General features: G+C 51.1%; 2 protein-coding genes across 7 annotated transcripts in view; both read right to left on the reverse strand.

Annotated features, from left to right (window-relative positions):
- The window catches only part of KDM6B (lysine demethylase 6B), a 77,208-nt gene extending 73,270 nt beyond the window's left edge, over window positions 1-3,938 (reverse strand). For 4 of the 6 annotated variants that reach the window (XM_083185670.1, XM_083185669.1, XM_083185661.1 and 1 more), the window contains exon 1: window positions 3,527-3,938. The gene's annotated coding sequence lies outside the window, so the exon portion shown is untranslated. The remainder of the gene's footprint in view (window positions 1-3,526) is intronic. The other 2 variants (XM_083185666.1, XM_083185667.1) reach the window with 1 other exon arrangement.
- Window positions 3,939-9,358: 5,420 nt separating this feature from the next.
- DNAH2 (dynein axonemal heavy chain 2) overlaps window positions 9,359-26,199 on the reverse strand; it is a 133,279-nt gene continuing 116,438 nt past the window's right edge. Inside the window, 8 exon segments of the mRNA XM_083185671.1 lie at window positions 9,359-9,609; window positions 9,838-9,988; window positions 11,170-11,244; window positions 11,659-11,835; window positions 17,678-17,792; window positions 18,243-18,394; window positions 18,486-18,714; window positions 24,732-24,916. Coding sequence (XP_083041797.1) covers window positions 9,455-9,609; window positions 9,838-9,988; window positions 11,170-11,244; window positions 11,659-11,835; window positions 17,678-17,792; window positions 18,243-18,394; window positions 18,486-18,714; window positions 24,732-24,916 — 1,239 coding nt within the window. The 3' untranslated portion in view covers window positions 9,359-9,454.

Here is a 26,199-nt window from a genome sequence, read left to right on the forward strand (position 1 = left end):
GGGAGAGAGGGAGATTGCTGCTATGTCAGGGAGTCTCCTGCAGAATGCAGGAGGGGAGGGATTCGGTATGGAATCCCGGCGGTCGTAATCCCAGCGTTTAAAATCCCGACGCTGGAATCCCGACCACCGAAATCCCGACAGGGGGGGGGGGGACACGTGGATCGACCCCCCTTGCGGGCTCGCTGCGCTCGCCGCGCAGCGGGCCCGGTGCCTCGCTACGCTCAGCACGCAAATTTGTTCTCCCTCTATGGGTGTCATGGACACCCACACACCCACGGAGGGAGAAAGTTTCGGGATTTCAGCAGTCGGGATTCCAGCGTTGGGATTTTGAAGGCTGGGATTCCGGGAAATTAACCGCATCCCGAGGGGAGGTAACTATGATGTAACAGTGTAATCTGGGCTAGGTGACCTGAGGAAGATTGCTAGACTAATGAGGGAGAGAGGGAGATTGCTGCTATGTCAGAGAGTCTCCTGCAGAATGCAGGAGGGGAGGTAACTATGATGTAACAGTGTAATCTGGGCTAGGTGACCTGAGGAAGATTGCTAGACTAATGAGGGAGAGAGGGAGATTGCTGCTATGTCAGGGAGTCTCCTGCAGAATGCAGGAGGGGAGGTAACTATGATGTAACAATGTAATGTGGGCTAGGTGACATGAGGGAGATTGCTAGACTAATGAGGGAGAGAGGGAGATTGCTGCTATGTCAGGGAGTCTCCTGTAGAATGCAGGAGGGGAGGTAACTATGATGTAACAGTGTAATCTGGGCTAGGTGACATGGGGGAGATTGCTAGACTAATGAGGGAGATTGCTGCTATGTCAGGGAGTCTCCTGCAGAATGCAGGAGGGGAGGTGACATGAGGGAGATTGCTAGACTAATGAGGGAGAGAGGGAGATTGCTGCTATTTGAGGGAGTCTCCTGTAGAATGCAGGAGGGTAAGCAGCTATGGTAAGCAGCTATGTCAGGGAGTCTCCTGCAGAATGCAGGAGGGGAGGTGACATGAGGGAGATTGCTAGACTAATGAGGGAGAGAGGGAGATTGCTGCTATTTGAGGGAGTCTCCTGTAGAATGCAGGAGGGTAAGCAGCTATGGTGTAATGTGCATAGTTGTATGCTATGGTGTAATGTGCATAGTGTAATGTGTGTAATTTGTATAATGTGCGTGTATAGTACAATGTGTATAGCATAATGTGTGTCATTGTTATAATGTGTGTGCATAGTGCAATGTGTATAGTATAATGTGTGTATAGTGTAATGTGCATAGTTGGTATACTGAGTGTATAGTGTAATGTGTGTAATTTGTATAATGTGCGTGTATACTATAATGTGTGTGTATAGTGTAATGTATGTGTATGGTATAATGTGTATAAATAGTATTATGTGTGTATAGTATAATGTGTGTATAGTGTAATGTATGTGTATGGTATAATGTGTATAATAGTATTATGTGTGGATAGTATAATGTGTGTGTATAGTGTAATGTATGTGTATGGTATAATGTGTATAATTAGTATTATGTGTGTATAGTATGTGTGTGTATAGTGTAATGTATGTGTATGGTATAATGTGTATAATAGTATTATGTGTGTATAGTATAATGTGTGTGTATAATGTATGTGTATGGTATAATGTGTATAATTAGTATTATGTGTGTATAGTATAATGTGTGTAATAAGTATATTTGTATAATGTAATGTATAGTGTGTAGAGCCTAGTTCAGGGATGTCTGTAAAGCTGATGTGTATAGATTTGTGTATCCCCCCCCTGCAGTGCACTAAACACCACAGTATAACAGACTCACTGCTAGAATATATGTGGAACCCAGTGAGGTGGACACTGAAGGGGATAGTACTGTCAGGTGGACATTGATGGGTGTGGAGTGCTGTTAGGTGGAGATTGACGTGTGTGTGTGGGGGGGGGGGGGGGAAGTGCTGTGAGGTGGACATTGATATGTGGGGGAAGTGCTGTGAGGTGGACATTGAAGGGGAGTGCTGTGTGGTAGACATTGAAAGGGATGGAGTGCTGTGAGATGGACATTGATGGTGTGGAGTGCTGTGAGATGGACATTGATCGGGGGAATACTGTGAGGTGGACATTGATGGGGGTGGAGAGCCGTGAGCTGGACATTGACATGGGGAGTGCTGTGAGGTGGACATTGATGGGGGATAGTACTGTGAGGTGGACAATGATGGGGATGTAGTGCTGTGAGGTGGACATTAATAGGTGGGGGGATTGCTTTGAGGTGGACACTGAAGGGGGTAGTACTGTGAAGTGGAAATTGAAGGGGGTGGAGTGCTGTGAGGTGGACATTGAAGGGAGTGGAGTGCTGTGAGCTGGACATTTACAGGAGGAATGCTATGAGGTGGACACTGAAGGACGTACTGTGAGGTGGACACTGAAGGGGATAGAGTTCTGAGAGGTGGACATTGAAGGGTGTACTGCAAAGTGGATATTGAAGAAATGGAGTGCTGTGAGAGGGACATTAACAGCGGGAGTGCTGTGAGGTGGACATTAATGGGGTTAAGTGTCATGAGCTGGACATTGACAAGGGAAGTGCTGTGAGGTGGACATTGAAGGGGATGGAGTACTATGAGCTGGACATTGACATTGGGAGTGCTGTGAGCTAGTAATCGACAGGGGGATCGCTGTGAGGTGGACATTGACATTGGTAGTGCTGTGAGCTGGACATTGATGAGGGTGGAGTGCTGTGAACTGGACATTGACATAGGTAGTGCTGTGAGCTGGACGTTGATGAGGGTGGAGAGCTGTGAGGTGGACATTGTTGGGGGTGGAGTGCTGTGACCTGGACATTGATGGGGGAATGCTGTGAGTGGATCACTGTGTGAGACAGCTACTAAAGGGACAATAAGGGAGGGCTCAATGAGACAGCTACAGTGGTGGCAATCTGGGGGATATGCGCCATGGATGAGTCCGCCATGGAGCTGGCAATCAGGGAGGACTGGTAGGAAATCTGGGGCCACCAGCGCCTGGCCAGCATTGTGCATAGTGTAATGTGTGTGGGTAATAGTATAATGGGCGATGGCACGGAGTGGGTGTCCTGTATTCCCACAGATATTCCCGGCATGTGCTGGCCCCGCCCCCTGGGTCCATGTATATATGCATACGTGCCGCTCTGCCTGGCCCGCACTTATGTGAATACGTCCCCCTGATCTTCCTCTGAGAGCAGGACATATCATTAACATTCATTTATATAGCGCCGGCACATGCTGCTGCCATGTACAAATGGGAAACAATGTAATCCCTTTCACACCAGGATGCAATATAGACAAGACAATCTGGTTGGTTGCTACGGGCAACGGCTCCACTTTTCATTTGAGAAAGCTCTAGTAAATCTATCACAAGCCGAGGCATCTCCTATAGCACCTTCTGCCCCAGAACCCAGCTGGCCTTAGGCATGTGCCTAGTGTGCCCCCCCCCCCCCCCATAGTACAGTATTATACATACATAATGATACAGCGGCAGTACAATACACCCACAGCAGTAATGCCCCTGTGCCCCAGGCTCACACACCTGTGCATCTGCCCTTCCTCGGAGTCCCGCGCGGCATCTTCAGGTGGGTGTGACTGTATACGGTTATGTATGGAGAGAAAGATGGGGGAATAAGGGGCAGAATGGATATAGGGAGGGGGTATCGGGGTAGGAGCAGGGTAGAGTTGGGGGTACTTTGGATGACTCAGAGAGATGAGGGGTAGGTGGTATAGAGGAGGATAATGGAGGAAGTAGCAGGGGGTAGGTGTTGGGGAGGTATAGCAGGGTCAGGGGGAGCAGGGACAGAAGCAGATAGGGTGGCAGGGGGTGATGAGAGAGGCAGGAAGCAGCAGGGGGAGGCAGGAGACGTATAGGGAGCAGAGGAAAGTAGAAGTGTGGCTGCTGGGGAGAAGGATTTCTCTGGAAATTCTGCTGCTGTATTTGAAGTGCGTAGTGAGGCTGACGTCATTTACCAGCCCTCCCCCTCCTGTGTCCTGCCCCCAGCCTATCACTGCCTCCTGCCTCTGACACTCCCCCTCTGCTGCTCCAGTGATACCCTGACACTGTGCTACCTACCTGCACACACACACACACACACATATATATATTATACTTACATACACACACACACACACACACACACAAACCAGCCCTCCCCTCCTGTGTCCTGCCCCCAGCCTATCACTGCCTCCGACACTCCCTCTCTGCTGCTCTAGTGATACCCTGACACTGTGCTACCTACCTACTTACACACACATATATATTATACTTACACACACACACACACACACACAAACCAGCCCTCCCCTCCTGTGTCCTGCCCCCAGCCTATCACTGCCTCCTGCCTCCGACACTCCTCCTCTGCTGCTCCAGTGATACCCTGACACTGTGCTACCAGTACCTACCTACACACACACACACATATATTATACTTACACACACACACACACACACACACACACACAAACAAACCAGCCCTCCCCTCCTGTGTCCTGCCCACAGCCTATCACTGCCTCCTGCCTCCGACACTCCCCCTCTGCTGCTCCAGTGATACCCTGACACTGTGCTACCTACCTACCGACACACACATATATATTATACTTACACACACACAAACCAGCCCTCCCCTCCTGTGTCCTGCCCTCAGCTTATCACAGCCTCCTGCCTCCAACTCTCCCCCTCTGCTGCTCCAGTGATACCCTGACAGTGTGCTACCTACCTACCTACACACACACACACACACACACACAATTATATATATATATATATATATATATATATATATATATATATATATATATATATATATATATATATATATATATACAGGGCTATTTTTCAGCAGGCTCCAGCAGGAACTGAGGCCCTTATTCTAGTTCACTCTTTCTGACAAAATATTTCTTAGATGGACAAAACCATGTGCACTGCAGGTGAGGCAGGTGTAAAACCCCACCCAAATCTAATTATCTCTGCACAAGTAACACCTGCCTCACCTGCAGTGCACATGGTTTTGTCCATCCAATAAATATTTTGTCTGAAAGAGTGAACTAGAATAAGGGCCTCAGTTCCTGCTGGAGCCTGCTGAAAAATAGCCCTGTAAATATATATATATATATATATATATATATATATATATATATATATATATATATATATATATATATTACTTACACACACACACACACACACACACACACACACACACACACACACACACACACACACACACACACAAACCAGCCCTCCCCCTCCTGTGTCCTGCCTTCAGCTTATCACTGCCTCCTGCCTCCAACACTCCCCCTTTGCTGCTCCAGTGATACCCTGACACTGTGCTGCCTACACACACACACACACACACACCCACCCACCCAGCCCTCCCTTTCCTGTGTCCTGCCAATAGCCTATCACTGCCTCTGACACTCTCCCTCTGCTGCTTCAGTGCTACCCTGACACTGTGCTACCTACCTGCACACACACACACACACACACACCAGCCCTAATCCCCCCTCCTGTGTCCTGCCCCCAGCCTATCACTGCCTCCAACACTCCCCCTCTGCTGCTCCAGTGCTACCCTGACACTGTGCTACCTACCTACACACACACACATATCACTTCACTGGTTACCTGTATTCTACCGTATTCAATACAAAATTATTTTACTTACACACAAAGCCATAAACCAAACTACACCAACATACATATCTTCACTTATCTCAATATATCATCCAACACGACCTCTACGCTCCTCCCAATATCTGCGTCTCTCATCCACACTCATTACTCACTCCCATTCCCGACTGCAGGACTTTCTTCGGGCTGCGCCCACTCTGTGGAATTCAGAGCCAGATTATAACGGGGGCACAGGTTGTCAGTACCCATGGGCCCCCTTCTATCTTGGGGCCCCCGGGGTTGGCATGTATTTTTTTTTTTTTTATGTAATTTTTATTTTTTTAGCTAATGTTTTTGTGCATGGCAGTGGGGTAGTGCTGCAGCTTCACCTATCTGCCAATGTGACAATGATTAATGGTGCTGAGTATCAGGAGTCAAGGCACACTGACTGCACAAGTGTGCAATGCATTACTGGGAGTTGACTGAGTCCCATAACACTTTGCACATGAGGTCAGAGGCTGAGAGGCTTGTGCTGAGCTCTGCTTGGTGGAGCTCATCATATGCTTCTCAGGCAAATTAAGGATAGCAGCAGCAGCTGCTGCCTTGTCATGGGAGGGTTTTTAATCAGAGGCAGCGCTGGGCCTGTTAGGGCTCCTACAGTGTAAGAGAGTAAGGTACAGAGGGACATACAGAGGCTTTTCATGTGGTATAATATATATATATTATATATGTTTATATTAATCCCCCCCCCCCCCCCCCCTGCAGTTGACCATTGACCAAGTTTATACTGCTTCTACTCTGTGTTTTGACAGTGTAATATTCTCCAATGCAGTTTGCGGCCAGTAATGGTAAGTAAGAGAGGTCCCCCCTTTCTAAAGTGCCCAGGGCCCCCCGAAAGCCTTAATCCGGCTCTGGTGGAATGCCCTCCCAAGCACAATAAGACTCTACTCCAGTCTCCAAACCTATAAGCGTTCCCTAAAAACTCACCTCTTCAGGCAAGCTTATCAAATTCCAGAACCAGTCATAGAATCTTGCATTCTGGTGGAATCGATGCAATAAAGAATACAGTATCTATCCTTATGTATCAGTGCCTATTTCCCTACAGATTGTAAGCTTGCGAGCAGGGCCCTCCTACATTTTGACTGTCTGTAAATACCCTGTTTGTTGTATGACTGTCTTCTTTGTAAAGCGCAATGGAATATGCTGCGCTATATAAGAAACTGTTAATAAATAAATAAAATAAATATATACACACACACACACACCAGCCATCACCACCCCTCCTCTGTGTCCTGCCTCCTGCCTCTGACACTCTCCCTAGGCTGCTCCAGTGCTACCCTGACACTGTGCTACCTACCTACACACACACACACACACACACACACACACCAGCCCTCACCCCCCCTCTCCTGTGACCTGCCCCCAGCCTATCACTGCCTCTTGCCTCCGACACTCTCCCACTGCTGCTCCAGTGCTACCCTAATACTCCCTATACACATACACACATATACTGTTTCCCTTCCCATCACCCTGCTGCCCTCCTCTTCCTCCTATAACCCTGCTGCCCTCCTTTCATCACCCTGCTGCCCACCTCCTCCTCCCATAACACTGCTGCCTTCCTCCTCCCATCACCCTGCTGCCTTCCTCATACCATCACAGTGCTGCCCTTCTCCTCCCATCACCCTGCTGCCTTCCTCCTCCCATCACAGTGCTGCCCTTCTCCTCCCATCACCCTGCTGCCTTCCTCCTCCCATCACAGTGCTGCCCTTCTCCTCCCATCACCCTGCTGCCTTCCTCCTCCCATCACCCTGCTGCCTTCCACATACCATCACAGTGCTGCCCTTCTCCTCCCATCACCCTGCTGCCTTCCTCCTCCCGTCACCCTGCTGCCCTTCTCCTCCCATCACCCTGCTGCCTTCCTCCTCCCATCACCCTGCTGCCTTCCTCATACCATCACAGTGCTGCCCTTCTCCTCCCATCACAGTGCTGCCTTCCTCCTCCCATCACAGTGCTGCCCTTCTCCTCCCATCACCCTGCTGCCTTCCTCCTACCATCACAGTGCTGCCCTTCTCCTCCCATCACCCTGCTGCCCTTCTCCTCCCATCACCCTGCTGCCTTCCTCCTCCCATCACCCTGCTGCCTTCCTCATACCATCACAGTGCTGCCCTTCTCCTCCCATCACCCTGCTGCCTTCCTCCTCCCATCACAGTGCTGCCCTTCTCCTCCCATCACCCTGCTGCCTTCCTCCTCCCATCACAGTGCTGCCCTTCTCCTCCCGTCACCCTGCTGCCCTCCTCCCATCACAGTGCTGCCCTTCTCCTCCCTTCACCCTGCTGCCTTCCTCCTCCCATCACCCTGCTGCTTTCCTTCTCCCATCACAGTGCTGCCCTTCTCCTCCCGTCACCCTGCTGCCCTCCTCCCATCACAGTGCTGCCCTTCTCCTCCCGTCACCCTGCTGCCCTCCTCCCATCACAGTGCTGCCCTTCTCCTCCCATCACCCTGCTGCCTTCCTCCTCCCATCACAGTGCTGCCCTTCTCCTCCCATCACCCTGCTGCCTTCCTCCTCCCATCACAGTGCTGCCCTTCTCCTCCCGTCACCCTGCTGCCTTCCTCCTCCCATCACAGTGCTGCCCTTCTCCTCCCATCACCCTGCTGCCTTCCTCCTCCCATCACAGTGCTGCCCTTCTCCTCCCGTCACCCTGCTGCCTTCCTCCTCCCATCACAGTGCTGCCCTTCTCCTCCCATCACCCTGCTGCCTTCCTCCTCCCATCACAGTGCTGCCCTTCTCCTCCCATCACCCTGCTGCCTTCCTCCTCCCATCACAGTGCTGCCCTTCTCCTCCCGTCACCCTGCTGCCCTCCTCCCATCACCCTGCTGCCCACCTCCCATCACAGTGCTGCCCTTCTCCTCCCCTCGCTGCACAGTTATCCTATAATCGCTTGATTTGCGAATCTGTAATTAGCGATTTGTGCTGAATTATCCCCTTAGTCCCGAGATATAGACCATTTAGAATGATGCAGGGGTATTTTGTTAATGAATAGCATCTCCCGGTGTGTAGGCCCCTTAAGACGATCAGTTTTGCTCAGCTTCTCTCAATGGCTCCAAATAAAGCGGTTCTTCTTACATCCTCCTACAAACCACCAACCTCGCTATAAAACTAATCGGATTTTATTTGCGTGCAAAATTTTCTTACGGCCCAATTAGTTACTAGAGAATTCCTCAACTTCTAATAAAGTAACTTCCACCAAGTCCTCCAGGATAATGAAAAGCATCTTGGGAAACCATTAGAACTTCTTGGGTGACGGAATAGTCGGAAACTATCGTGACCAACCTTCTAGAAAAGTATCATCAATTAAGCTGCACCACGTCACTCAAAGTCCACATTCTTGACTAATCTGGACCTCTTCCTAGAGCTTCTTCCCCAACAGCTACTGTGCAGTGAGGGACAAGCGGGTCCACCAAGACATTTCTGCAATGGAAGGACATCAGGGCAGTGACTGGGAGCACCGCTCAGTTTTCGGTAGTCTTCTGGTCACACGAGGAGAGTAGACAAGTATGGACTATATTACCGACATAGATACAGAGAAGACCTGGGGCCTGGCTTGGACGGAGCTGCTTCTGCAGAGTCCTTCCCCGGTGTACCGCCTTCCACCCAAGTGTACTAGAACTGATTTGGTCCAGTTGTGACCAGACAAGGTTCTGGATTCTGAGGACATGCTGTCCACCTTGTCCATGAAGCTTAGATAAAGGTTCAAACCAAAGAGCGACAATATAAATTTTATTGCAGCGCAAAAGCCATTTACAGCATAATACACATCGGCTGGAGAAGGCACCAGGCTGAGGTTGGACATCGTGGCCATCTTAGCTGTCCAGGCTCATGAGCAGAGCTGTCCCCCTCTTGATCCAGTGTTCGGGTGGTGAAGACCCTGTTCGGAGATCTACCCCGATCACAAAGGAGGCCCGGCCGGCAGCCCAAGAGCGCAGAGGGTAATAGTAACAGGGGCAGGAGTACAGACCTGCGGGAGAGGAACATTGGACTGGATTGTGCTGGTGGTCACACAGAGAACAGACATTGCTGGGCTGCTCTATGCACAGAACCATCCATTGGAGTACCCAGGGGAAACCCACACAAGCACGGGGAGAATATACAAACTCTAAGGTGGGAACTGAAAGAATGACCTGAGTGCTGTGAGGCAGCAATGCTGACCACTACACCATCCATGCAGCCCAGAATGATTACATACCTTTACTGCTCTTCTTCTTGCTCTCCGTGGGTCTGAAGTGAATGGTTGGAATAGGACACACCAGCTGCATGGGTGACGCTTCCATCAGACACGAGTTCTTCTTATCCCACCCGGCCCCCTCCAGATGGAGACCGCGGATCCACACCCCATCCTGGGGAACATGGGCAATACACACACAGTCAGTGTCATAGTCCTATTCTGTCTGTGTCACCCTGCAGGGGGAGGGGCAGGCTTATAGCTCCATTCTGTCTGTCACCCTGCAGGGGGAGGGGCAGGCTCATAGCTCCCTTCTGTCTGTGTCACCCTGCAGGGGGAGGGGCGGGCTCATAGCTCCCTTCTGTCTGTGTCACCCTGCAGGGGAAGGAGCAGGCTCCTAGCTCCCTTCTGTCTGTCACCCTGCAGGGGGAGGGGCAGGCTCATAGCTCCCTTCTGTCTGTGTCACCCTGCAGGGGGAGGGGCAGGCTCATAGCTCCCTTCTGTCTGTCACCCTGCAGGGGGAGGGGCAGGCTCATAGCTCCCTTCTGTCTGTGTCGCCCTGCAGGGGGAGGAGCAGGCTCCTAGCTCCCTTCTGTCTGTGTCACCCTGCAGGGAGAGGGGCAGGCTCATAGCTCCCTTCTATCTGTCACCCTGCAGGGGGAGGGGCAGGCTCCTAGCTCCCTTCTGTCTGTGTCACCCTGCAGGGGGAGGGGCAGGCTCCTAGCTCCCTTCTGTCTGTGTCACCCTGCAGGGGGAGGGGCAGGATTATAGCTCCCTTCTAGCTGTGTCACCCTGCAGGGGGAGGGGCAGGCTCATAGCTCCCTTCAGTCTGTGTCACCCTGCAGGGGGGAGGGGCAGGCTCCTAGCTCCCTTCTGTCTGTGTCACCCTGCAGGGGGAGGGGCAGGCTCATAGCTCCCTTCTATCTGTCACCCTGCAGGGGGAGGGGCAGGCTCCTAGCTCCCTTCTGTCTGCGTCACCCTGCAGCGGGAGGGGCAGGCTCATAGCTCCCTTCTGTCTGTGTCACCCTGCAGGGGGAGGGGCAGGCTCATAGCTCCCTTCTGTCTGTGTCACCCTGCAGGGGGGAGGGGCAGGCTCCTAGCTCCCTTCTGTCTGTGTCACCCTGCAGGGGGAGGGGCAGGATTATAGCTCCCTTCTAGCTGTGTCACCCTGCAGGGGGAGGGGCAGGCTCATAGCTCCCTTCTGTCTGTGTCACCCTGCAGGGGCAGGCTCCTAGCTCCCTTCTGTCTGTGTCACCCTGCAGGGGGAGGGGCAGGCTCCTAGCTCCCTTCTGTCTGCGTCACCCTGCAGGGGGAGGAGCAGTGTTGCCTAGGACACATAGCTGTTGGAGTTCTCACCTTTGGAGGATAGACCAGGTTATTATCATCTACAGTAGAGACAATGAATTCCCAGGACAGAGAGTCCACAGAGACCTGAGGAAGAGACAGACAATGGTGATATAACATCACAGCGGCCTCCTGCACGGTATGAACGGTTACAGTATAGTGGGTCAACACTAGGTCGACATCTAAAAATGGTTGACATAGGTCGACATGGATTTGGTTGACACAATTTTTTTTTAAAAATGGTGTCTACGTTGACATAGGCGGTGTATAAGTGTCCCGCGTCCCCTCGCTCGGAACACTATTATACTCTATGCCCACGTGGATAGTATGAACCAAGTCAGTCTACACTGGTGTCGAGCTTTTGAGTGTCAACCATGTCCATGTCGGCCTTAAGCTTGTGTCGACCTGTCAATGCCACCCTATGCTACGTCGACCATTTCCAGGTGTCGATCTAGTCACCGTCGACCATTAGCGGTCGCATATGACATATACTGGTCTCACATTGTTCTGCCGGGCTGCACTCTGGAGCACGGCGGTCAGGAATCCGGTGGGGAAGGTGAATGCTGACAGCCAATACAGAACAGGGGGATGTGCAGTCTCCGCCCAGTGAGAGAACATCTCCACTCGCTGCGCCAGATCCCGAGTCCAGGCCGCCAGTGGCTTCAGGGACGGATAAGCCTGAAACCAAGAGAATAGGATTATTGCCCTATACACCCTGGCAGCCAATCATTCTGCTGCCCAGCGCACACTGTACATGCCCTCGTACCCCCTCTCCCCAGTATGCCCTCGTACCCCCTCTCCCTAGTATGCCCTCGTACCCCCTCTCCTCATTATGTCCTCACACCACCTCTCCCCAGTATGCCCTCGTACCCCCTCTCCCCAGTATGCCCTCGTACCCCCTCTCCTCATCATGTCCTCACACCACCTCTCCCCAGTATGCCCTCGTACCCCCTCTCCCCAGTATGCCCTCGTACCCCCTCTCCCTAGTATGCCCTCGTACCCACTCTCCCCATCTGTCCTCACACCACCTCTCCCCAGTATGCCCTCGTACCCCCTCTCCCCAGTATGCCCTCGTACCCCCTCTCCCCAGTATACCCTCGTACCCCCTCTCCCCAGTATGCCCTCGTACCCCCCTCTCCCTAGTATGCCCTCGTACCCACTCTCCCCATCTGTCCTCACACCACCTCTCCCCAGTATGCCCTCGTACCCCCTCTACTCATCATGTCCTCACAACACCTCTCCCCGTCCTCACACCACCTCTCCCCAGTATGCCCTCGTACCCCCTCTCCCCAGTATGCCCTCGTACCCCCTCTCCCCAGTATGCCCTCGTACCCCCTCTCCCCAGTATGCCCTTGTACCCCCACTTCTCATCATGTCCTCACACCCCCTCTCCCCGTCCACACACCACCTCTCCCCAGTATGCCCTCATACCCCCTCTCCCCAGTATGCCCTCGTACCCCCTCTCCTCATCATGTCCTCACACCACCTCTCCACAGTATGCCCTCGTACCCCCTCTCCCCAGTATGCCCTCGTACCCCCTCTCCCCAGTATGCCCTCGTACCCCCTCTCCCCAGTATGCCCTCGTACCCCCTCTTCTCATCATGTCCTCGTACCCCCTCTCCCCATCATGTCCTCACACCACCTCTCCCTGTCCTCACACCACCTCTCCCCAGTATGCCCTTGTACCCCCCTCTCCTCATCATGTCCTCACACCACCTCTCCACAGTATGCCCTCGTACCCCCTCTCCCCAGTATGCCCCTCGTACCCCCTCTCCCCAGTATGCCCTCGTACCCCCTCTCCCCAGTATGCCCTAGTACTCCCTCTCCTCATCATGTCCTCACACCACCTCTCCCCAGTATGCCCTCGTACCCCCTCTCCCCAGTATGCCCTCGTACCCCCTCTCCTCATCATGTCCTCACACCACCTCTCCCCAGTATGCCCTCGTACCCCCTCTCCCCAGTATGCCCTCGTACACCCTCTCCCCAGTATGCCCTCGTACCCCCTCTCCCCAGTATGCCCTCGTACCCCCTCTCCCTAGTATGCCCTCGTACCCACTCTCCCCATCTGTCCTCACACCACCTCTCCCCAGTATGCCCTCGTACCCCCCTCTACTCATCATGTCCTCACAACACCTCTCCCCGTCCTCACACCACCTCTCCCCAGTATGCCCTCGTACCCCCTCTCCCCAGTATGCCCTCGTACCCCCTCTCCCCAGTATGCCCTCGTACCCCCACTCCTCATCATGTCCTCACACCCCCTCTCCCCGTCCTCACACCACCTCTCCCCAGTATGCCCTCGTACCCCCTCTCCCCAGTATGCCCTCGTACCCCCTCTCCCCAGTATGCCCTCATACCCCCTCTCCCCAGTATGCCCTCGTACCCCTCTCCTCATCATGTCCTCACACCACCTCTCCACAGTATGCCCTCATACCCCCTCTCCCCAGTATGCCCTCGTACCCCCTCTCCCCAGTATGCCCTCATACCCCCTATCCCCAGTATGCCCTCGTACCCCCTCTTCTCATCATGTCCTCGTACCCCCTCTCCCCATCATGTCCTCACACCACCTCTCCCTGTCCTCACACCACCTCTCCCCAGTATGCCCTCGTACCCCCTCTCCCCAGTATGCCCTCGTACCCCCTCTCCCCAGTATGCCCTCATACCCCCTCTCCCCAGTATGCCCTCGTACCCCCTCTCCTCATCATGTCCTCACACCACCTCTCCACAGTATGCCCTCATACCCCCTCTCCCCAGTATGCCCTCGTACCCCCTCTCCCCAGTATGCCCTCATACCCCCTATCCCCAGTATGCCCTCGTACCCCCTCTTCTCATCATGTCCTCGTACCCCCTCTCCCCATCATGTCCTCACACCACCTCTCCCTGTCCTCACACCACCTCTCCCCAGTATGCCCTCGTACCCCCTCTCCCCAGTATGCCCTCGTACCCCCTCTCCCCAGGATGCCCTCGTACCCCCTCTCCCCATCATGTCCTGACACCACCTCTCCCCAGTATGCCCTCACACCAACTCTCCCCATCATGTCCTCACACCACCTCTCCCCATTATGCCCTCGTACCCCCTCTCCTCATCATGTCCTCACAACACCTCTCCACAGTATGCCCTCGTACCCCCTCTCCCCATCATGTCCTCACACCACCTCTCCACAGTATGCCCTCGTACCCCCTCTCCCCATCATGTCCTCACATCACCTCTCCCCAGTATGCCCTCTTACCCCCTCTCCCCATCATGTCCTCACACCACCTCTCCCCAGTATGCCCTCGTACCCCCTCTCCTCATCATGTCCTCACATCACCTCTCCACGGTATGCCCTCGTACCCCCTCTCCCCATCATGTCCTCACACCACCTCTCCACAGTATGCCCTCGTACCCCCTCTCCCCAGTATGCCCTCGTACCCCCTCTCCCCAGTATGCCCTCGTACCCCCTCTCCCCAGTATGCCCTCGTACCCCCTCTTCTCATCATGTCCTTGTACCCCCTCTCCCCATCATGTCCTCACACCACCTCTCCCTGTCCTCACACCACCTCTCCCCAGTATGCCCTCGTACCCCCTCTCCCCAGTATGCCCTCGTACCCCCTCTCCCCAGGATGCCCTCGTACCCCCTCTCCCCATCATGTCCTGACACCACCTCTCCCCAGTATGCCCTCACACCAACTCTCCCCATCATGTCCTCACACCACCTCTCCCCATTATGCCCTCGTACCCCCTCTTCTCATCATGTCCTCACAACACCTCTCCACAGTATGCCCTTGTACCCCCTCTCCCCATCATGTCCTCACACCACCTCTCCACAGTATGCCCTCGTACCCCCTCTCCCCATCATGTCCTCACATCACCTCTCCCCAGTATGCCCTCGTACCCCCCCCCTCCTCCTCATCATGTCCTCACACCCCCTCTCCCCATCATGTCCTCACATCCCCTCTCCCCATCATGTCCTCACACCCCCTCTCCCCATCATGTCCTTACACCACCTCTCTCCATCCTCTCCTCTCCTCATCTCTCCCCATCCTCTCCTCACACCATCTCTTTCTATCCCACCCTCACACCATCTCTCTCCATACTTTCCTTACACCACCTCTCTCCATCCTCTCCCCACACCATCTCTCCCCATCCTCCCCTCACACCATCTTTCTCTATCCCACCTCTCCCCATCCCACTCTCCCACCATCTCTCTCCATCCTTTCCTTAGACCACCTCTCCCATTTTCTCCTCACACCATCTCACCCTCACACCCTCTCTCCATCCTCTCCTTAAACCATCTCTCCCCATCCTCTCCTCACACCATCTCTCTCTATCCCACCCTCACACCATCTCTCTCCATCCTTTCCTTACACCACCTCTCTCCATCCCCTCCTCTCCCCACACCATCTCTCCCCATCCTCTCCTCACACCATCTTTCTCTATCCCACCCTCACACCACCTCTCCCCATCCCACCCTCACACCATCTCTCTCCATCCCTTTCCTTAGACCACCTCTCCCCATCTTCTCCTCACACCCATCTCACCATACTCTCCTTAAACCATACTCTCCCCATCCTCTCCTCACCCCATCTTCTCCTCACACACATCTCTTCCCATCCTCTCCTCACACCATCTCTTCCCATCCTCTCCCCACCCCGCCTCCACACACCATCTCTTTCTATCCCACCCTCACACCATCTCTCCCCATCCTCTCCTTACACCATCTCTTTCTATCCCACCCTCACACTATCTCTCCCCATCCTCTCCTCACACCAACTCTCCCCACCCCATCTCTCTATCCCACCCTCACACCATCTCTCCCCATCCTCTCCTCACACCATCTCTCTCCATCCTTTCCTTAGACCACCTCTCCCCATCTTCTCCTCACACCATCTCACCCTCACACGATCTCCCCATCCTCTCCTAACACCATCTCTCCCCATCCTCTCCTCACACATCTCTTCCCATCCTCCTCCTCACACCAACTCTCCGCACCCCCTCCTCTCACCATATCTCTCTATCCCACCCTCACACATCTCTCCCCACCTCTCCTCACACCCACTCTCCCCCAACCCTCCTCACACCATCTCTCTCTATCCCACGCTCACACCATCTCTCCCCATCCTCTCCTCACACCATCTCTTTCTATCCCACCCTCACACCATCTCTCCCCACCCCCTTCTCACACCATCTCTCTATATCCCACCCTCACACCATCTCTCCCCATCCTCTTCTCACACCAACTCTCCCCACCCCCCTCACACCATCTCTCTCTATCCCACCCTCACACCATCTCTCCCCATCCTCTCCTCACACCATCTCTCTCCATCCTTTCCTTAGACCACCTCTCCCCATCTTCTCCTCACACCATCTCACCCTCACACGATCTCCCCATCCTCTCCTCACATCATCTCTTCCCATCCTCTCCTCACACCAACTCTCCCCACCCCCTCCTCACACCATATCTCTCTATCCCACCCTCACACCATCTCTCCCCATCCTCTCCTCACCCCATCTCTTTCTATCCCACCCTCACACCATCTCTCCCCATCCTCTCCTCACACCAACTCTCCCCACCCCCCTCACACCATCTCTCTCTATCCCACCCTCACACCATCTCTCCCCATCCTCTCCTCACACCAACTCTCCCCATCCTCTCCTCACACCGACTCTCCCCATCCTCTCCTCACACCATCTCTCCCCATCCTTTCTTCACACCATCTCTCCATCCTCTCCTCACACTATCTCTCCCCATCCTCTCCTCACACCATCTCTCCCCATCCTCCCCTCACCCCATCTCTTTCTATCCCACCCTCACACCATCTCTCCCCATCCTCTCCTCACACCAACTCTCCCCACCCCCCTCACACCATCTCTCTCTATCCCACCCTCACACCATCTCTCCCCATCCTCTCCTCACACCAACTCTCCCCATCCTCTCCTCACACGACTCTCCCCATCCTCTCCTCACACCATCTCTCTCCATCCTTTCTTCACACCATCTCTCCATCCTCTCCTCACACTATCTCTCTCCATCCTTTCCTCATACCATCTTTCCCCATCTTCTCAACACACCATCTCTCTCTATCCCACCCTCACACCATCTCTTCCCATCCTCTCCTCACACCATCTCTCTCTATCCCACCCTCACACCATCTCTCCATCCTCTCCTCACACCATCTCTCCATCCTCTCCTCACACCATCTCTCCCCATCCTCTCCTCACACCATCTCTTCCCATCCTTTCCTCACACCATCTCTCTCCATCCTCTCCTCACACCATCTCTCCCCATCCTTTACTCACACCATCTCTCCCCATCCCCTCCTCACACCATCTCTCCCCATCCTCTCCTCACACCATCTCTCCCCATCCTCTCCTCACACTATCTCCATCCTCCCCTCACACCATCTCTCCCCATCCTCTCCTCACACCATCTCTCCCCATCCTCTCCTCACACTATCTCCATCCTCTCCTCACACCATCTCTCCATCCTCCCCTCACACCATCTCTCCATCCTTTCCTCACACCATATCTCTACATCCCTACCTTTTCCCAGAGTGGGGGAACACGTGCATCGTGTATATATGTGAATATCTCCTCTAGTTCAGTGGACATGACCACCAGGCCCTGTATGCCGTGCTCTAGGTCTAGTAGAGAAGATCTGGAGGCAAAAGAACAAAGTATATCTTACAATAAAGAGCTGAAACAACGCTAGACAATACACAGGGTGTACTAGTGTGACAGCCGGTAATGGGCACCGCGTGTACTAGTGTGATGGACACGTGTGTGGGATCCTGTTACCAGGTAACCAGGTAACGGGCACCGAGTATACTAGTATGACAGCCGTGTGTGGGATACCGCTACCAGGTAACGGGCACCGAGTATACTAGTGTGACAGCCACATGTGGGATACTGCTACCAGTAATGGGCACCGCGTGTACTAGTGTGACAGCCGCATGTGGGATACTGCTACCAGTAATGGGCACCGTGTGTACTAGTGTGACAGCCGCATGTGGGATACGGCTACCAGTAATGGGCACCGTGTGTACTAGTGTGACAGCTGTGTATGGAATCCCGCTACAGGTAATGTAATATCCCCACATATAGTGACCTGATGGTGCTCAGCAAGGCGTTGTATCTCTGAATCTCCTGTAATAACACCACATTCAGAGGGCTGGGATCATCACTCAGCACCTTCCTCGTTCCTTCATAGTCCATTTCCTGGGGAATCTTCTGCCGGACATCGCTCAGGATCTCCAAGACCTAAGGAAGCGACAGCAGTGACGCCTGGCTGAGCAGATATAGGGAACTGGAGGGCACAGTAAGGTAGGGAGGCATGGGGGTGGCACTGTACCTTGTCTTCTCGGCTTTGCCCTCCCGCCACACTCTGACTGATCTGGGGTTGCAGGGACAGCAGAGTGTCAAAGAGGGTCCGTGCCTCGGTGATCTGGCTGGCAACATCTGCATTTGGGTGCTGCCCAAAGGCCTCTGGATGATCCACGGTGGGTAACAAGCCAATGAACTCTTTGTATGATGCCAGCGGCCCATCGCGTGGGATGTAATAAGTGTCCAGAGACGACAGTCTACACACATGATATATAACAAAGTAACACTACTGCACCAATACATGAATATATACACACACACACACACACATCTCACACACACACAGAGCCCAGTACATACACTACTACACCATGCCATATATATACACAGCCCAGTACATACACTACTACACCATGCCATATATACACACACACACAGCCCAGTACATACACTACTACACCATGCCATATATACGCACACAGCCCAGTACAGACACTACTACACCATGCCATATATACACACAGCCCAGTACATACACTACTACACCATGCCATATACACACACAGCCCAGTACAGACACTACTACACCATGCCATATATACACACAGCCCAGTACATACACTACTACACCATGCCATATATACACACACAGCCCAGTACAGACACTACTACACCATGCCATATATACACACAGCCAGTACATACACTACTACACCATGCCATATATACACAGAGCCCAGTACAGACACTACTACACCATGCCATATATACACACAGCCCAGTACATACACTACTACACCATGCCATATATACACACAGCCCAGTACAGACACTTCTACACCATGCCATATATACACACACAGCCCAGTACAGACACTACTACACCATGTTATATACACACACAGCCCAGTACAAACACTACTACACCATGCCATATATACACACACACAGCCCAGTACAGACACTACTACACCATGCCATATATACACACAGCCCAGTACAGACACTACTACACCATGCCATATACACACACAGCTCAGTACAGACACTAATACACCATGCCATATATACACCCAGCACAGTACATACATTACTGCACCATGCCATATATACACACACAGCCCAGTACAGACACTACAACACCATGCCATATATACACACACAGCCCAGTACATACACTACTACACCATGCCATATATACACAGCCCAGTACATACACTACTACACCATGCCATATATACACACACAGCCCAGTACAGACACTACTACACCATGCCATATATACACACAGTCCATTACATACACTACTACACCATGCCATATATACACACACAGCCCAGTACAGACACTACTACACCATGCCATATAGCCCAGTACAGACACTACTACACCATGTCATATATACACACAGCCCAGTACAGACACTACTACACCATGCCATATATACACACAGCCCAGTACAGACACTACTACACCATGCCATATATACACACAGCCCAGTACAGACACTACTACACCATGCCATATACACACACAGCCCAGTACAGACACTACTACACCATGTCATATATACACACAGCCCAGTACAGACACTACTACACCATGCCATATATACACACAGCCCAGTACAAACACTACTACACCATGCAATATATACACACAGCCCAGTACAGACACTACTACACCATGTCATATATACACACAGCCCAGTACAGACACTACTACACCATGCCATATATACACACAGCCCAGTACAAACACTACTACACCATGCAATATATACACACAGCCCAGTACAGACACTACTACACCATGCCATATATACACACACAGCCCAGTACAGACACTGCTACACCATGCCATATACACACACAGCCCAGTACAGACACTACTACACCATGCCATATATACACACACAACCCAGTACAGACACTACTACACCATGCCATATATACACACACAGCCCAGTACATACACTACTACACCATGCCATATATACACACACAGCCCAGTACATACACTACTACACCATGCCATATATACACACACAGCCCAGTACAGACACTACAGACACTACTACACCATGCCATATACACACACAGCCCAGTACAGACATTACTACGCCATGTCATATATACACACAGCCCAGTACAGACACTACTACACCATGCCATATATATATATACACACACAGCCCAGTACAGACACTACTACACCATGCCATATACACACACAGCCCAGGACATACATTACTACACCATGCCATATATACACACACAGCCCAGTACAGACACTACTACACCATGTCATATATACACACAGCCCAGTACAGACACTACTACACCATGCCATATATACACACAGCCCAGTACAGACACTACTACACCATGCCATATATACACACAGCCCAGTACAGACACTACTACACCATGCCATATACACACACAGCCCAGTACAGACACTACTACACCATGTCATATATACACACAGCCCAGTACAGACACTACTACACCATGCCATATATACACACAGCCCAGTACAAACACTACTACACCATGCAATATATACACACAGCCCAGTACAGACACTACTACACCATGCCATATATACACACACACAGCCCAGTACATACACTACTACACCATGCCATATATACACACAGCCCAGTACATACACTTCTACACCATGCCATATACACACACAGCCCAGTACAGACACTACTACACCATGCCATATATACACACACAGCCCAGTACATACACTACTACACCATGCCATATATACACACAGCCCAGTACATACACTACTACACCATGCCATATATACACACACAGCCCAGTACAGACACTACTACACCATGCCATATACACACACAGCCCAGTACAGACACTACTACACCATGCCATATATACACACACAACCCAGTACAGACACTACTACACCATGCCATATATACACACACAGCCCAGTACATACACTACTACACCATGCCATATATACACACAGCCCAGTACATACACTGCTACACCATGCCATATATACACACACAGCCCAGTACAGACACTACTACACCATGCCATATACACACACAGCCCAGTACAGACATTACTACACCATGTCATATATACACACAGCCCAGTACAGACACTACTACACCATGCCATATATACACACAGCCCAGTACAGACACTACTACACCATGCCATATATACACACAGCCCAGTACAGACACTACTACACCATGCCATATATACACACACAACCCAGTACAGACATTACTACACCATGCCATATATACACACACAGCCCAGTACAGACACTACTACACCATGCCATATATACACACAGCCCAGTACATACACTACTACACTATGCCATATATACACACACAGCCCAGTAAATACACTACTACACCATGCCATATACACACAGCCCAGTACAGACACTACTACACCATGCCATATATACACACACAGCCCAGTACAGACACTACTACACCATGCCATATATACACACACAGCCCAGTACAGACATTACTACACCATGCCATATATACACACACAGTCCAGTACATACACTACTACACCATGCCATATATACACACAGCCCAGTACATACACTACTACACCATGCCATATACACACAGCCCAGTACAGACACTACTACACCATGCTATATATACACACAGCACAGTACAGACACTTCTACACCATGCCATATATACACACACAGCCCAGTACAGACACTACTACTCCATGCCATATATACACACAGCCCAGTACAGACACTGCTACACCATGCCATATATACACACACAGCCCAGTACAGACCCTACTACACCATGCCATATATACACACACAGCCCAGTACATACACTACTACACCATGCCATATATATATACACAGCCCAGTACAGACACTACTACACCATGCCATACATACACACACACAGCCCAGTACATACAATACTACACCATGCCATATATACACACACAGCCCAGTACAGACCCTACTACACCATGCCATATATAGACACACAGCCCAGTACAGACACTACTACACCATGCCATATATACACACAGCCCAGTACATACACTACTACACCATGCCATATATACACACACACACAGCCCGGTACAGACACTACTACACCATGCCATATATATACACACAGCCCAGTACATACACTACTACACCATGCCATATATACACACACAGCCCAGTACAGACACTACTACACCATGCTATATATACACACAGCCCAGTACAGACACTACTACACCATGCCATATATACACACACAGCCCAGTACATACACTACTACACCATGCCATATATACACACACAGCCCAGTACAGACACTACTACACCATACCATACATACACACAGCCCAGTACAGACACTACTACACCATGCCATATACACACACAGCCCAGTACATACACTACTACACCATGCCATATATATACACAGCCCAGTACATACACTACTACACCATGCCATATATACACACATCCCAATACAGACACTACTACACCATGCCATATATACACACATCCCAGTACAGACACTACTACACCATGCCATATATACACACACAGCCCAGTACAGACACTACTACACCATGTCATATATACACACACAGCCCAGTACATACACTACTACACCATGTCATATATACACACACAGCCCAGTACATACACTACTACACCATGCCATATATACACACACAGCCCAGTACATACACTACTACACCATGCCATATATACACCATGCCATATATATATATATACACCATGCCATAAATACACACACAGCCCAGTACAGACACTACTACACCATGCTATATATACACACAGCCCAGTACAGACACTACTACACCATGCCATATATACACACACAGCCCAGTACATACACTACTACACCATGCCATATATACACCCAGCCCAGTACAGACACTACTACACCATACCATACATACACACAGCCCAGTACAGACACTACTACACCATGCCATATATATACACACAGCCCAGTACAGACACTACTACACCATGCCATATACACACACAGCCCAGTACATACACTACTACACCATGCCATATATACACACAGCCCAGTACATACACCATGTCATACCTGTATATACACACAGCCCAGTACATACACTACTACACCATGCCATACATACACACAGCCCAGTACATACACTACTACACCATGCCATATATACACACACACAGCCCAGTACAGACACTACTACACCATGCCATATATACACAGCCCAATACAGACACTACTACACCATGCCATATATACACACAGCCCAGTACAGACACTACTACACCATGCCATATATACACACACAGCCCAGTACAGACACTACTACACCATGCCATATATACACACACACAGCCCAGTACATACACTACTACACCATGCCATACATACACACAGCCCAGTACATACACTACTACACCATGCCATATATACACACACAGCCCAGTACAGACACTACTACACCATGCCATACAGTATATACACACAGCCCAGTACAGACACTACTACACCATGCCATATATATACACACAGCCCAGTACAGACACTACTACACCATGCCATATATACACACACAGCCCAGTACAGACACTACTACACCATGCCATATATATATATATATATATACACACACACAGCCCAGTACAGACACTACTACACCATGCCATATACACACACAGCCCAGGACATGCATTACTACACCATGCCATATATACACACAGCCCAGTACAGACACTACTACACCATGCCATATATACACACAGCCCAGTACATACACTACTCCACCATGCCATATATACACACACAGCCCAGTACATACACTACTACACCATGCCATATATACACACAGCCCAGTACAGACACTACTACACCATGCTATATATACACACACAGCCCAGTACAGACACTACTACACCATGCCATACAGTATATACACACAGCCCAGTACAGACACTACTACACCATGCCATATATACACACACAGCCCAGTACAGACACTACTACACCATGCCATATATACACACACAGCCCAGTACAGACACTACTACACCATGCCATATATACACACACAGCCCAGTACAGACACTACTACACCATGCCATACAGTATATACACACAGCCCAGTACAGACACTACTACACCATGCCATATATACACACACACAGCCCAGCCCGTCCCAGGTACAATACCTATTAGATGTTGAGCTGCTATTACCTGTAGAATGGGGTGGCCAGTACAGAGTCAGAGAAATAATCATTAATATAGGTTCCCAGAAGACGTCTATCCCAGTCATCAGTCACATGACCTCCATAATTGACGCCAGAGATGAGATATTTGAGGGCCTCCCAGGGGGTCTCCTCATACTCATCCAGGTACAAGCTGAGGAGATTCTCAGATACCTACAGTATTAGCATATGAGGTGTCAGATGAAGATAACAGGACAGAGTGCAGAGGTTATACCTTATATGTCATACTAGCACCACGTCTATAGAGGTCACACTAGCACCACGTCTATAGAGGTCACACTAGCACCACATCTATAGAGGTCACACTAGCACCACGTCTATAGAGGTCACACTAGAACCACATCTATAGAGGTCACACTAGAACCACATCTATAGAGGACACACTAGCACCACATCTATAGAGGTCACACTAGCAGCACATCTCTAGAGGTCATACTAGCACCACGTCTATAGACGTCACACTAGCACCACATCTATAGAGGTCATACTAGCACCACGTTTATAGAGGTCACACTAGCACCACATCTATAGAGGTCACACTAGCACCACGTCTATAGAAGTCACACTAGCACCACATCTATAGAGGTCACACTAGCACCACGCCAATAGAGGTCACACTAGCACAGGGCTGGGCAACACCGGCCCTCCAGATGTTAGTGAACTACACATCCCAGCATGCCTTGCATCAGTTTCAACATGGCCACATAGCAAAATGAATGCAAAGCATCCTGGGATGTGTAGTTCACTAACATCTGGAGGGCCGGTGTTGCCCAGCCCTGCACTAGCACCACGTCAATAGAGGTCACACTAGCACCACGTCTGTAGAGGTCACACTAGCACCACGTCAATAGAGGTCACACTAGCACCACGTCTGTAGAGGTCACACTAGCACCACGTCTGTAGAGGTCACACTAGCACCACGTCTATATAGGTCACACTAGCACCACATCTGTAGAGGTCACACTAGCACCACATCTATAGAGGTCACACTAGCACCACGTCTATAGAGGTCACACTAGCACCACATCTATAGAGGTCACACTAGAACCACATCTATAGAGGACACACTAGCACCACATCTATAGAGGTCACACTAGCACCACATCTATAGAGGTCATACTAGCACCACGTCTATAGACGTCACACTAGCACCACATCTATAGAGGTCATACTAGCACCACATCTATAGACGTCACACTAGCACCACATCTATAGAGGTCATACTAGCACCACGTTTATAGAGGTCACACTAGCACCACATCTATAGAGGTCACACTAGCACCACGTCTATAGAAGTCACACTAGCACCACATCTATAGAGGTCACACTAGCACCACGCCAATAGAGGTCACACTAGCACAGGGCTGGGCAACACCGGCCCTCCAGATGTTAGTGAACTACACATCCCAGCATGCCTTGCATCAGTTTCAACATGG

This window comes from Crinia signifera, chromosome 4 (assembly GCF_055691185.1).
Source record: "Crinia signifera chromosome 4, ASM5569118v1, whole genome shotgun sequence".
In the NCBI taxonomy this organism is placed as follows: domain Eukaryota; kingdom Metazoa; phylum Chordata; class Amphibia; order Anura; family Myobatrachidae; genus Crinia; species Crinia signifera.